Genomic DNA, 15,607 nt, shown 5'->3' with positions numbered 1-15,607 from the left:
GTGGCAGCTCTCACCTTTCCAGGTGGAGATGGGAGGCCAACTGAGGTGAATGGAATCCTGGGGCTGAAGGCCTCCTATTGCAATGATTCCACCCACACTTCTAACAGACAGCTCCCATCCAGTCAGGTCTGTGCAAAGGCTAGTGTCTTTGCTTGCACTGGTGTTGATGGCACAGAAAAAAGGAAGAAAGACTTAGAGCCTTACTCAGCACAAAGTCAGCTGCAGCACCAGCACTTATGGCTTCCAGGCTGTGAACAACAGGCTTCTGCAGTCACAGAGGAGCCTGAACCAGCCTCACAGCCTGATGAATGACCACACCAGCCAGTATGACGGCCTGGAAATGAGACAGCAAATCATACTTTTATCAGTGTTTTCTTCTACCAAAAAGAAAATTGAGTTAAAATAAAGGTTGAAAAATACTGTGTTTAGAAAATAATTTTCAAAGATGTGCTTAAAGCTAACTTTAAAAAATGAATTATGGGGAGGTTGTTGTCATGAAACATCAAATAATATAAGGAGGATAACATGTAACTTCCCTTAGCTTCAGTTTGCAGGACATTGTTATTTTATATCCTGTTGGTAGTAATATGATGTATTGGTGTAACTTTCTATGTAGTGAACTACTTAGAGAGGGATTTTAAAATTTATTAAATAGTTCACATCTGATACGCCTTTCCAAATTTACATTAAGCACTCATTTTAAGTAGAAACACAACATAAATGAAAACAACCATTTGATAATGAGTGAGTTAGACTAACAACATGGAAATGCTCTTGACATCTAGTTAAGTAAAATACCAAGTATATGTATGTGACTATGCTTAACTTACATTCATAGGAAGCAAATGCTCTGAGCTGCAAATACTTGGCAGGTATTTTAACTTATTTTCTTTCTTGGTTTTAGTGACATCCCAGTGGGAAGATATTTCAAGCAATTTTTTTCAAAGCTCAGGAGCCTCCAGGAATGGAGGGTTTTCTGTGAACTTGCAGGAAGCAGCCAGGACTGTTCTCTCCATCTCAGCTGTGAGGCCGGGAGACTCAGGGGAGTGTTTCTGTGCACTCGGAATGCCCACAGTAAGGGGAACAATAAAAACCATAAGAACAAAACCTCAGAGCTTGTACCCCACTCACCCACCACAGGGATCAGGTGGGAGACCCATAGACCCTGAACTGAAAGGAAGATCAGAAACTGTGGGCAGCTTGACTGAAGCAGGGAAAGGAGATAGGTAACCATGTGGGAGGAAAAGCCATCTCCAACTACAGGCACTGAACGTTTTCAGCCCACAGGCCTAAAACTAACTCTCACCCTTAAACTTAGCAGATTTCCTTAAAACAGTCTTTTCTCTTAATCTAATTATTTTTATTTTTTTAAACTTCTGATATATTCAAATTGTAAAAGCAATACTACTGATTGTAATAAATGAAGCAATACAAAGATACATGGAACATTACACAATGGAATACTACTTGGCAATAAAAACAAGAAAATTTTACCCTTTGCAACAGTATGGATGGACCTGGAGAATATTATGCTAAGTGAAATAAGCCAGACGGAGAAAGACAAATACCATATGAGTTCACTCACATGTGGAATCAAATGAACAAACTGAACTAATAAGCAAAATACAGACACACTCACAGATGGAAAGTCCGCTGACAGCTCTGGGGGTTGGGTTATGGGTTGGAAGATTGAGGCAAAAGGAAAAAGGACTCATAGACCTGGACAGCAGTGTGGTGACTTCCAGGGTGGGGGGCATAAGGGGAATAAATGGTAATGAAAAAATACAATAATAAAAAAGAGTTTCATTAAAACTTCAAAAAATAAAATGCTTAAGTATGAAGAAAATAAAGCAAATGTTAATCCTCACTCACCCACTCTCTCTCATCCTTATGAGATAAACAATTAATAACCTGGTGAGTGTCCTTATCACCATTCTCTCTGCTCAAATAAATACAGACAAACATACAGCCATATACATAGTGGTTGGCTGGTTTCGATACTTATTGCTTTGTTTTTATTGATGTCTGTAGGAGTGTATATACATATGTGTAAAACTTGTATTCTTCACATTACATAATCATAAGCATCCTTATGGGTCCATACATGTTATTCTAACTCATTTATTTTAAATAATGTCTCACTGTACATAGTATATATGAATGGTAATCTTTTCAAACATTTGATTATTGATATATAATTCAGTTTTGTCAGTTTAAAACTATTACTGCAATAAATAACTATACGTTATCTAACACAGTTTATATTTTAGGGGTAGATTTCTGAAAGTTCAATTATTGGATCAAAGAATATCTCTATCTTTATTTTTAACAGACATTTTTAATTACTTTCAAGTAAACATATAGCATGTCACACTCCTAGTAATATGTGTGACTTTCCCTTTACCTTCATCCTCACTGTTTTGAAGGGAGAACCGTGTTGTTGAGAACATGTGGACTGAATCTGTAACTGAACCCAGTTAAGGCTTTTATATAAACTTTCAAGACTTCTGAGGGTAGTGGGTGGAGACTAACTTGTCTCGAGGCCACCAAAGACAAGCGTCAAGGTAAGTGACCTCACTTATGAGACCTGCCACCAATCAGGAGAGGTCTGCCTCTTTCTTCAGCCTCTCCTTCCTCTCCACATAGGGGGCCAGGTTCAGAGTTCACCCAGAAAACCCCAAGGTTTTGAACCAGCCTTGCTAAAGAATATTTCCCACCATCCAAATATATAACAATATTCTTAGATTTTTAGCCGTTTTGATTTCACTTTATCATTTATCATTTTGATTTTTATAATAAAATCTTTCAACCTTCTGGATATTATCTTTGTACATGGAAGCTTCTTCCCACTCTTTCAATGCCTTTGTCATATTTGTGTAGCCAAATGGTATGTGTCCTTATTGAACTTTCCCTGCTTCCAAGCTTTACAGAAAGTGTAAGAATCACAGCAGAACTGGATGTTGGTAAGAACAGGCATTAAATCCTCCAGTGCCAACTCAAAAAGAGAAATTCTTGGCCATTCTGCTTGGTGTGAGAGGCCAAACCAATTTGACTGATGGTAACAAAAGATATTAGAGGGGAGACTGGGAGCATAAAGAAGTAACCTTTGGGGGGATATGCGAGCCTGGTGCACAAGGAAGGTATATAAGTGAGTCCACCCAACTCCTGTCTATATGACTGGAGGCACCCAGTCCAGGCTCCATCCACTTCTCTAGTTGAGGTCTGGCAGAGAATGTGAGGTTCCTATGGCAAATATATAAACAGGAGAAAGACAGCAGACCTAAAAGAAGGCGTACTAGATTACTTTCCTACCTTTTTATTCAAACTCCGTGAATTTCCTGTGAGTTATGAGACTGTCCATTTTCTGAACTAGCTTGCCTGAACCTATGCCTGTCTCCAAGAGGTGCCACAAGGTCCTTGCCTGCACCAACTTGCCTCATACTGCACCTGTTCTCAAGAGGGCCCACAAGATCCCTCCAAGAGGTGCAGCAAAGTCCCTCACAGCAACAGGCTGTGAAGTGTCCAAGTGTGGGTTTGGTGAGGAAGGGCTTACCCCTGGGGCTGGCCACTCCTTCCAGGAAACTGCAGGTGAGTGCACTGTAGCCCCTGAAGAAACCACTAACACTATCATAAGATACCTGCCACCCTTTCTAGACAGAGATAAGAACCAGGAGAAAGGGCCAAGAATCTCTTCTACACACCATGGAGCTGTTCACATACAGGAAGAGCAGTCTCAACAACCAAGGAGATAAGGCTACTCAGCCTGGGAGAGAGTGAGTGGAGAGTCCCTTACTCTCTCCCACCTGCCTTCCCAACCTCTGAGGGCAAGGAAAAACGTGGGAAGAGAAATAAGACAGAAAAAGCAGCATTACATCTGGATCACAAGCAGACCATACACACACACACACACACACACACACTTGAATTCCTTTAGATTTATCTTTGCTTGCATAACCCATAGGAAGCATTGAAAAGTATAGGAAGAACTATAAAGAACTCATGAACACAGGAACCTGTACATGAAAACTATGTGTCTAAAATGAGATGCTATCATAATCACATTTGTCACCCTATATCTAGAAAAGATACATGTTAGTACAACATACTTACTGAGAAGTCCCTCTGATGGGATGTGATGCTGTCTTTATTATACCCTAAATGTCCATACCCAATTTGGTCTAATTTTTTATTTACTATTCCATTGAATTGACCTGTCTGCTTAGTTTTAATTTTCAATTAAGAATTTTCTTTCTTTTCTCTATCTCTCTTTCTATTTCACACACACACACACACACACACACACACACACACACACACACCCTTCATGGAATAGAAAATATGCTACTTTCAGACTGGGCTGAGTAGCCCAGTTATTTCGACTGTCATCCTGATATGTCCACGTTGTGGGTTCAACTCCTCAAATTAATTGGAACATCAAATCGATGGTTCTCCTCCTCTCTCTTCCTTTCTCTCTCTCTCTAAAAATCAATAAAAATAACAATTTAAAAACAAAAGTACTGTTTTCTTTCAGATTTTTTCACTTTTTTTGTTTTTTTAATATGAATGATACATTTTTTTAAAATTGTGTTTTATGTTATAACCTGTATTTCAGTAGTGATTTTCCTTCTTTTTTGGGTAGGGGGGCGGTTCTGATAGGTAGTCATTTCATCTGCAAACATGCAAATGATATTTTAACTCTCTTTCAATTCTTATGCTACTCACTATTTTCTCTTGGCTTACAGCATTATCTAGTCACCCCAACACAGTGTTAGTTAGATAGGGCTAAAAGTATTGGACATCACAGCTTTCTCCTAAATTTAATAGGAAAGCTTCTAACATTACTCAGTAAGTAGGTGCTGAATTGGGGATGTAGCATCTGCATTGTTATGTTAAGGAATTAGTTATTAACTCCTTTTTTGCTGTTTTTAACATGGATGTGTTGTATTTTGTTACATAATATTTCTGCATCAATGGAATTGATCCTATGATTTTTCTTGGTAACTCTCATGCCATTTATTAAGCTACTACTCTTTTTTAAATATATATTTATTATTTTCTTCTTTACACAAGGATATGTTTGTTGATTTAAGGGGAAGGAGAAAGGGGGCAGGGAGAGAGAAAGAGAGAGAGAAGCATTAATGTGAGAAATATGGAACAGTTGCTTCCCATATGTGCCACCAGTGGGGACTGAACCCATGACACTTTGGTGTACAGGATGATGCTACAATCAACTTAGCTAGCTGGCAGGGAAAGCTACTTACTCTTAAGTGCAAATACTTTGCTCCTATACTTTGCTTCTCTTTGTAGTAATGCTGACGCTTATCATGCACTGCCCCCAAGAGTTAGCTAACTTTATATGTGTATTTCTATTCTCCTCAACTTTATTATTAGCATATTCAATTTTGTACACTTTATTAAACATCCTAAAGGGTTAAGGTGAATAAGCATTACATAGTAGATGCTCCACGTTTATTGTTGACCTGCTACAACCCGTGTCTGTCATTGTCTGGGAAAATTGTCAATCACCTCTCACTAGGTACATTCTTCCCGGTAACAATCTGGAATGTTAACATCACCACATCTGAGACAGAGGAGAAGACAGTTCCAGGGGAAACTCTCATGTAAATGTTACTCCTTCCAAACAACTGGAACAACTATTTCTTCTCTTTGCAGACTAAAATTCTTTTCTTTGAAAACTTTCTTAAATGTCCTCATCAGTAGTGAAAAAATCTTAGGACACCTAGAAGGTTTGCTGGTGTCTCTGCAGTGCCAGAATTGATGTGATTTGACACTGTTAGGGCTCAGAAAAAGAACAATCATATACCCAGGAAAGTGTAGTAATTTGCAAACAACCAGCTGCTCTGGCGACTGCCTGCTCTTTTCTCTCCAGCAGCAATGAGAGGACAGAAGAAGGTAGAGCACAGTTCATCTCAGGCCTGCACCTCTGAGAGGGTGCTGACTCCAGTCTGAGCTTCGATTACACTGGGCTCCAGGGGCAAAGCTAGAAGGAGCAGCCTCCCTATTTTACATCACTTCATGTATGAAGAAGAATGGAAGACAGACATACACAATTAACAGGAAAGAAGATCACAGCTCTTTCCTCATCACAGACTCTCAGCCCCTTACCTCAGGCCCACAGTAAGAAATGAAGGGAGGGAAGGATGGCAATAGACTTGCTAGGGCAAAGTTATCCAGGAAATGTATCTGGGAAAATGTGGTTACGTAGGTACCCAAAGTCATCAATGTGAGAACTGGATGCGAAGAATAGAAGAGAACTTTCTTCCTTAATCTCCAATTCTCTTGAGTCCCTAATCCTTGCTGAAAATATAGGAGACCATAAAACAGGGTTTCAGATATCTAATATGTAAAATATGAGAAATTACCAGATTTGGCACTGGTGTCCACATCTTGACATAAGAAAGACTCAGATATTTGCAAAAGCATTAGCATTCTCAGAGTTAGCCGACACAAGCTTGATCTGTCAAAGATGAGAATATTTTTTAAAGAGGTTTTATAAATTCTCTTCTTCATATTTTTAGATAGAATGCAGGATTGGTCTAACCCTTTTAACTAATTTAAAACTGTTCAGGTTGAGAAATTTAACAAAGCACTGTAGACGCTAACCAGAACACCCAGTCTTCTCCCAACCTTTTATTTATGCCCCTCAGAATGCAGCACAGAGTCATACAGGCAAAGGACCCACACAGAGGTCGGTGAAGGTGAGGAGAGTGAGGAGGGAGCACCAAGCACTAAGAATATTCGGGCAGTCATCCCCAGACACACTTTTAAGACTATCTTTTTGTTTTCTTTTTCTCCCTCTCTATATGTTCTAATTTCCTTTATTGGAACAGAATGAGTTACTCTGTGCTAAGGGGGAAATGCAAAAAAAAAAAATTTAATAAAACGTTCAGACCACATGGGGGCAGTGTTTCCATTGACAGAAGAAACTGGCTGGAAGCTAGAACTCTGAACAGGAGCAGCCAGAAAGAGTATTTTCAAAGATGGCTTTGATGTGACAAATGAGTTTTGATTGGTTGTGACAAGAAAATGAAGATCACAAGGGATGTCCACACAAAAAGAAACAGAAGAATCTGGAGCAGAGATCTAGGCCCACTGAACTTGGCCACTTCCAAGCCTCCTAACTGAATCCTCAGAGGCTCCAGGAAGAAGCAAGAATGGAGATTCCCCTGGGAGCTTCACTGATGCTCCTGTGTGTGCAGCTAACCTGTGAGTGAGGGGGAGGTGAGGGGGAGTGAAAGGGGCAGGAAGGGCCAAGCAAGACAAATGGGACCCCTCTGCTGATGAAATATACCAGGATTCCAGGGACAATCTGGGCTTTATTCTAAGGAATATAAAACAGCCAAGGGGAACAAAAAGCAGTTTCTTATGCATGAAAACCTTTTCACTCTCCTGAACAGGGTCAAACCAACAAGCACAGGTGGAACAGAGCCCAGCTTTCCTGAAAGTCCAGGAAGGAGAGAGCTTCACACTGAACTGTAGTTACACAGATCGCAATTTCGATTTCTTCCAGTGGTTTAGACAGGATCCTGGGGAAGGCCTCAGCAACCTGATACAAATGCAATCAAATGTGAAGGAAAAGATCAGCAGAAAACTCACAGCCAGGCTTGACACGGAAGGCCAGCACTTTTCTCTGCACGTGAGGGATTCCCTGCTCCCTGACTCCACCACGTTCCTGTGTGCAGCAAGCACACAGTGTGGCACCTGCCCCTGCACCTGCACCTAAACCCTTCAGAGCCCTGCACTGCCCCCTATAAGGGCTCCAGGACACTGACTGTACTTTTGGTCGAAACAAAGGGAAAAGTGAGAGGCTTTTTATAGCATAATATCAAATATTTTTATTTGAAAATCACATGTAGAGGGATAGATAATGTCAAATACCATCTGAAGTATTTTGTTTCTCAATGTGAAGTTCTTACTCTGTTGAAAGTGGTATAAAAGGCTGAGGTTTAATATAACAAAGGAGAAAGCACTGAAAAGAATAAAGAGAGAACAGAGTAAAATTTTTGCCATTGAGCTCTCTGGCAGAATTTTAAAAATACATTGAAATACAGTATCTTAAAAGACATGACCATCACTTCAGTAATGAAAGAAAATATCATATATTTTAACATTCTGAAAAGACTGACATAGTAGGACAAATAATAAAACCTGAGGGTAACTGGTGTAAATTTTATAAAGGACACCATGAAAAGTGAGCACAATATGATAGCTAGTCTGGTTTCTCCTTAAGAGAGGGAAAAGACTACTGGAGAAGAGTCAAAGGGGTGTGACCAGAGGTTATCAGCAGTGAGTATTTGAAAAGGCCCAGCATCCTGTCTTTTCTAAGGTCAGAACCCTGAGCAGGTGGGGTGAGAGGAGGATGAGTCACATTCAGGGTGACCATGAACTGAAGGGAAATTGTGCTTGGGCACAAGTTGTTGGGATCCTTATATCTTACATCCATCCCCACTGGAGAGCATCGCCTGCAGAGGAAGCACTGAACAACCACGTGAGCAGGACAGTCCATCCAGAGGATGTCACCAGCCTCTGTCCACTTCAGTGCTTGAACAATAGACCCATGAACAGATTAACCATGGTGACAGAATAGACCTTCTCCATAAGCCCACAAGAATACTTTTCTCTAAGTTGGATGTGGCTACTTCTGCTGCCAAGGAGTCAACCTGTCAGCAGTAGATATCACACTCAGACTTCAATATGGAATCCCCCTCAAGAAGATACCCAGCCACTTTTTGACAAGTAGATTACATTGGACCACTTCCACACTGGAGGTGACAGAAATCTTTTGGGGGGGATGGTTAATACATACCTCTGGGTGTGAATTTGCCTTCCCTCCCACAGGGCCACACACAGCAGCACAAACTGAGGGCTCAGAGTGTCTGACTGATCATCAAAGGATTTCCCATCCCTTCGCATCAACAGACCCACTTTGTAACATAGAGGTGGAACAGTGGGCACATGAACATTGGATATGCTGACCCTACTGCATGGACTGTTATCCACCAACCACTAGTCTAACAGAATGTGGAATAACAACAAAAGCCAGCTGAAGCAGAAGAGGGTGGGGAGCTGTTCTTCAAGATGGTGCTGAGTTCCTAAAGCAGCCTCAGTCAGCAGTGGACAGTGAGTTCATGGATTGTTCCAGCTCCTTCACACCTCACTTGGGAAAACTCCAGAGGGCATGCTATCCTGAATCCCAGACCTACCCTGCTGGGTTAAGCTCCAATTGCCCACAGTAATAACTGGTTGATGACAACACCTTGCATTGGCTTCCTTCCCTTCCCTCATTCACTTCCTACCATCATTTGATAGAATCACTTGCACACAAACTGCTTACACAGATCCTCATATTGGAACTGACTTTCAGAGATCCAAAACAAAGATATAGGAATTCAAATCATAGGACAAGAATGGAGATGATCTAGAAGGAATTCTGTTGCCTCTTCTTCCATTGCTATCAAACAGGATTTTGGGACACAAGACATTGTAGCAGCTTCATTCAGAGCTGGTCCCAACTCTCACTACTCCCTGCACACCTGAGTGGAGATGCTAAGGCCCTAACCACTGTGTCACAGAGAACCATGGGGCTGAAACATTACCTGATGTAACAGGACCCCATCTGTATGACTTAGAATCCAACTCTGGAATTAAGCATCTTTGTCAGTCCTTCTGGAAATGCAAACTTCTAATGAATCACAGTATTTTTAAAAAGTTTTTTATTCACAGTATTTTCTTAAAATGGAATGAGAGGTGAAGCACTCTTAATGAGTCATTTGAGGTAATTTAATGCTGATGAGAACTCTTGGAGTAGTCACTTCAGAGTTTTCTGAGACAGCACCAACAAGGACTTATTTTCTTTAAGTGTCTGAGGGAAAATAGGCCCCATTGGAGATGAGGTGAACAGCTTCTGCTCTAGTCAGTGCTCTTTTCAGTCATAAAAAATCTTTTTTCGTTATTTTAAGGAATTATAAAAATATAAAAATTGAACGCATAAATAAAACAAGTGTCTTCCTATTACTCATAATTAATTATTCACATATATCATAGTTGCTATGTCATACTTATTTGAAAAAGGAAAGAAAACTTAGAGTTTGCCTTTTTTGCAAATGAAACCCTGCTACTTCTGCTCAACATAGCAGGTTCCGACTCCTCTCCAAGATTAGGTCTTGTCACAAATTAATTTGCCAGCTCTTTAGTCTGTAGTTTTATTCTAGAAGAAAAGGACTCAGAAAACATTATTTACTTTCATTTAAAATTGTAATCAAGGGTGGTAGGTGGGGATTACTGGGGTATGGGGAACAGTGGGTGGAAAATGGAGACAAGTGTACTTGAACAACAATAAAAAAAGAAATAACATTATAATCAAGGGTGTATTTTCTCAAAGACCAGAAAGTGTTGGGAAAACTCCTCACTGAGACACTGTCCCCCTCCCACCTGTGACAGTTTCCTGTCACCAGCACAGAGAAGCACCCAGACCAGACCAGAGCACAGACTTCTCACTCTGTGAGAGAGCTGTCAGCATGACACCTGCTGCCTTGCTGTGGGCAGCCATGGTCTCTGCCTGTCTGGGTAAGGATGGTGTGAGTCTTTATTTACAATGTTATCTCATGGGGCTCAGAAGCAAGGGGAGATTAATAGCACAGGACCTACATGCCTCACAGAGCCAAGCTATGGGGGAGCCTGAAAGCTGACATGTTCTATCTGAAGTTTTGCTCAAGAATAGAAATGCAGGTGGGGATGAGAAGCAGCTGTAAGTCTGCCTGCTCTGTCTGTCTGGTGTCACACCCAGTGCAGTCAATCCTTTCTGTCTTCCTTCCCACAGGATCCAGTATGGCCCAGACGGTCACCCAGCCTCAACCAGAAATGTCTGTGCAGGAGACAGAGACTGTGACCCTGGCCTGCACATATGAAGCTAGTAGCAGGAATTATTATTTGTTCTGGTACAAACAGCCTCCCAGTGGGGAGATTATTTTCATTATCCACCAAGAAGCTTATAAGGAACAAAATGCAACAAATGATCGCTTCTCTGTGAACTTCCAGAAAGGAAGCAAACACATTGGCCTCAGGATCTCAGACTCCCGACTGGAGGATGCAGCGATGTATTTCTGTGCTTTCACGGAGGCACAGTGAGATGAGTGACAGGAGGAGGCGTACAGAAACCTCAGATCACAGCACTGGTGTCAGCAGGAAGGGGAGAAGTTGTTGGGGAAACAGGAACATAGAAAATCATTGTTTTCTTTTGGGAATAAAAGCTACTTCTATCTGAGTATAAGAAACAAAGGAAGATGAATGTCTATAATCTTTACTCCTTTAGAAAATAACATTATGTGTAGTGTTTCCAGTGTTACAAAATTTCTTCATGCACATATCCCATATAAACCTCATATCTTTGTATGGTGTATGTGACAGATTACACTTTCTGAGCACTTCCTTACTCCAAAACATCTCTATAATTTACCTAGGAGCAACATAGTTCTGGGAGTCTTAAACTTTATGATTTTATTAATTGAAGTTTTTATAAAAATGTATTTTTTATCATTTTTTATTGTTGTTCAAGTACAGTTGTCTCCATATTCCCACCATAACTTTCCCCACCTCACCCACCCTTAATCCTACCCTCCTTGGCTTTGTCCATGGGTCCTCTATACATGTTCTTTGATGACCCTCTCTCTTCTTTCTCCCTTTATCTCTCTTCCCCCTCCTCTCTGGTTACTGTCAGTTTTTTCTTTAATTCCATGTCTCTGGTTCTATTTTGCTTGCTTGTTTATTTTGTTGACTAGGTTCCACTTACAGGCGAAATTGTATGGTATTTGTCTTTCACTGCCTGGCTTATTTCACTTAGCATAATACTCCCCAGTTCCAACCATGCTGTCTCGAAGGACAGGAGCTCCTTCTTTCTCTCTGCTGTGCAGTATTCCATTGTGTAAATGTACCACAGTTTTTCATCGCTCATTTAGTGATGGACACTTAGGTTGCTTCCAGCACTTGGCTCTTGTAAATTGTGCTGCTATGAACATTAGGGTACATAGGTTTTTTTAAATTAGTGTTTCAGTATTCTTAGGGCATAATCTTAGCATTGGAATTACTGGGTCAAAATGCAGTTCCATTTTTAGTTTTCTGAGGAAATTCCATACTTTTTTCCACAGTGGCTGCAGCAGTCTGCATTCTCACCAACAGTATACTAGGGTTCCTTTTCTCCACAACCCTGCCAGCATTTAATGTTTGTTGATTCATTTGTGATGGTCATTCTGACTTGTATGAAGTGGTATTTCACTGTGGTTGTAATTTGCATCTCTCCAATGGCTAGTGATGCTCAGCATCCTTTCATATGTCTCTGGGCCCTCTGTGTGTCCTCCTTGGAGAAGTGTCTGTTCAGGTCCTTTGCCCATTTTTTAATTGGGTTGTTTGTCTTCCTGGAGTGGAGTCATATGAGTCCTTTATATATTTTGGAGATCAAACCTTTGTCTGAGATATCATTGGCAAATGTATATTCCCATACAGTTGGTTCCCTTTTCATTTTGCTGATACGCTTCTTTAGTTGTGCAGAAGCTTTATATTTTGATGAAGTTCCATTTGTTTATTCTTTCCTTTATGTCCCTTTTTCTAAGGAACGTGTCAGTGAAAATATTGCTGCATGGAATATCTGAGATTTCCCTACCTATGTTCTCCTCTAGGACTTTTATCATATCATGACTTATACTTAAGTCTTTTACCCACCTTGAGTTTATTTTTGTGTGTGGCGTAAGTGGTGGTTGAGTTTCATTTTTTTGCATGTAGCCTACCCATATCCCAACACTGTTTTTCGGAGAGGTTTTTTTTACTCCATTTTATGCTTCTACCCCCTTCATTGATTATTAATTAACCATTGAGATTTGAATTCATTTCTGGGCTCTCTATTCTGTTCCATTGATCTATGTGTCTTTTCTTATGCCAGTACCAGACTGTTCTGACTACAAAGGCCTTGTAATATAGTTCAATATCAAGTATGGTGATCCCTCCTACTGTGTTCTTCTTTCTCAAAATTTTTGTGGCTATTCAGGCTTGTTTATGTTTCCGTATGTATTTTTGAAATACTTGTTCTACATCTTTGAAATATGTCACTGATATTTTAGTAAGGATTGCATTGAATCTGTAAATTGCTTTGTGTAGTATGGACATTTCGTTGATGATAATTCTTCCAATCCGTGATTGTGGTATATGCGTCCATTTATTTGTGTCTTCCTTAATTTTTTTCTTTAGTGTTGTGTAGTTTTCTGAGTATAGGTCTTTTATATCCTTGGTTAAGTTTATTCTTAGGCACTTTATTTTTCTGGTTGCTATAGCAAATGGAATTTTCCTCCCAATTTCTGTTTCTGATATTTCATTGATGGTGTCCAAAAATGCCTTTGATTTCTGAATATTGACTTTGTCTCCTCTTGCTTTGCCAAATTCACTAATTAGATTAAGGAATTTTTTTGGTGGAGTCTATAGGGTTTTCTGTGTACACTATTATGTCATCTGCAAACAATGAGTTTTATTTCCTCCTTTCCAATTTGGATACTTTTTATTTCTTTTTGTCTGATTGCTGTGCCTAGGACTTCTAATATAATGTTGAACAGAAGAAGTGAAAGGGAACATCCTTGTTTTTTTCAAGATCTTAGAGAGAAAGCTTTTTAGTTTCTGCTCATTTAGTATGATGTTGGCTGCAAATTTTTCATATATGGCCTTTATCATGTTGAGGAATGCTTCCTCTACTCTCACTTTGCTGAGTGTTTTATCATAAATGGATTCTGTACCTTATCAAATGTTTTTTTCCACATCTATTGATAAGATCATGTGATTTTTGTCTTTTATTTATGTAATGTATTACATTTATTGATTTGCAAATACTTTACCATGTATTAGTCTTTACTTTTCACATTAATCTACTTTCACCCTTTATCTTAAATTTTCTTAAACACCATTTGTGTTATCTAAGAAGATGAGAAAAAAGAACAAACAACTCTAGTCCAATATCATGTGCTGCTATGACTTCTCCCCAAACAGTTTTACTTCTGGTAATGGTTTAGTTGCTTCTGACGAGGCAACCATTTATAAATATCAGGTCAAAGGTGGGGCCCAGGAGCTGCCTTCACCAGATTTACCATCTTCAATACTCTGAGAAAAGGGGATATGTAGCACTGGAGTGAATTCTACCTTGCTTATGTTAAGGGGGGAAATTAAATGGACAAAGTAGCACCAATATGCCTTTGTATGTCTATAATTACACCAATACAGAGCTTTGACTGTTAAGACCACTGCTGGAGTATTTATTTCCATCTGTTCCCATTAGGGGAGTGGTAGAGAGTTAGATGAGATACTTCATAACTGAAATAGTTGTTTGATGAATGGTTTCCTGAGCTGAGGTTGAAGATATGTTTAAAATGAGTGGTGAAAGTTACTGAAGTTGGGAGAGACAAAAAGGACAGAATGCTAAATAATAACTAAAAATAAGCATTCACAGAAATCTTTATCATCCCTGAGTTACTTGTATTGGCACAAGGAATTCATGCTCAGACTGGAAATAAAAGCAGACCTGGAGACATACAAAGGACATTCTGGATCACCTGTGGCTTCTTCATGTCCTCATTGAGAACTTCTATTGCCCACCATAGTCCCACACCCTCCTAGATTTGAAACACCCTCTTAGTTCCCTTGAATAACTTGGAACCATCTGGATCTCTCCCCTTTAGTTTCAAATGCTATGGCCCACGGATAGTTTGTGCCTATTTTTCCATAAATCCCATCCTCTCCCATCACTTACTGTAAACACACCCCTTCCAACCTTGGCTCCTAGCGATAGAAAGAAAATATGTTCCTGAAATTCTCAGTGTTGATCCTTTAGATTGAACTGGCATGTGAGTTTAAGAACTTCCCAGTTTAAATGAACAAAAAATCCCAAGGAGATGGAAAATCAGTGAGGGAAGCTTATTTTATGGTAAAGAGTGAAAGGAAGAGCTAAAGAAGGAAGCAAAAAAGGGAGAGAGTGAGGGAGAGAAAAAGGGGGGAGGAGAAATCATTTCAGGTTGGAAAAAATCCCTAATGCCCATCCCCAGTGCCTTCTGCTGTGTTTCTAAACAGGGAGAACACCCAGCAGCTGGAGCAGAGTCCTTGGTTTCTAAGCATCCAGGAGGGAGAAAATTGCACTGTGTATGGCAACTCCTCAAGAATTTTCCCCACATTTCAATGTTACAGGCAGAAGGCTTGGGTAGGTACTATCCTCTTGATGACATTTGCTAGAGTTGAAAAAATAAAGACACAGGAGGGACTCACAGCTCAGCCTGGTTAAGGCCAGAGAGGATAGCTCCCTGCTCATCACTGCAGCCCAACCTGCAGAGGTATGTGGGCATCTGCCTTTGTGCAGGCACACAGTACTCATGGGTCATGTGCTGCCCACATCCTGACCTCACTGCAGGCCCCAGTGCCACTGCTGTCACATTCTTGCAACTCTTCCTCATGTGCCTCTTGGCATGAACAATGACAATGACCTTAGCCCCTTATGGAACCACTGCTGCTACCTTTCCAGAACATTCCCACATGAGCTGGACAATGATTCCTCTGTTATTAGATA

The 15,607-nt window shown here is 40.2% G+C and overlaps 1 gene segment (V, D, J or C); it reads left to right on the top strand.

Annotated features, from left to right (window-relative positions):
• The first annotated feature begins 10,470 nt into the window (after positions 1 to 10,470).
• Positions 10,471 to 11,148, top strand: LOC123819168. The segment is given in 2 exon segments: positions 10,471 to 10,587; positions 10,841 to 11,148. Coding segments are annotated over 2 exon segments (357 nt in total).
• Positions 11,149 to 15,607: the final 4,459 nt, after the last annotated feature.

Source organism: Phyllostomus hastatus, unplaced genomic scaffold, assembly GCF_019186645.2.
Source record: "Phyllostomus hastatus isolate PE091 unplaced genomic scaffold, TTU_PhHast_1.1 phas_contig_301, whole genome shotgun sequence".
Taxonomy (NCBI): Eukaryota; Metazoa; Chordata; class Mammalia; order Chiroptera; family Phyllostomidae; genus Phyllostomus; species Phyllostomus hastatus.
This window is presented reverse-complemented; position numbering and strand designations above follow the sequence as displayed.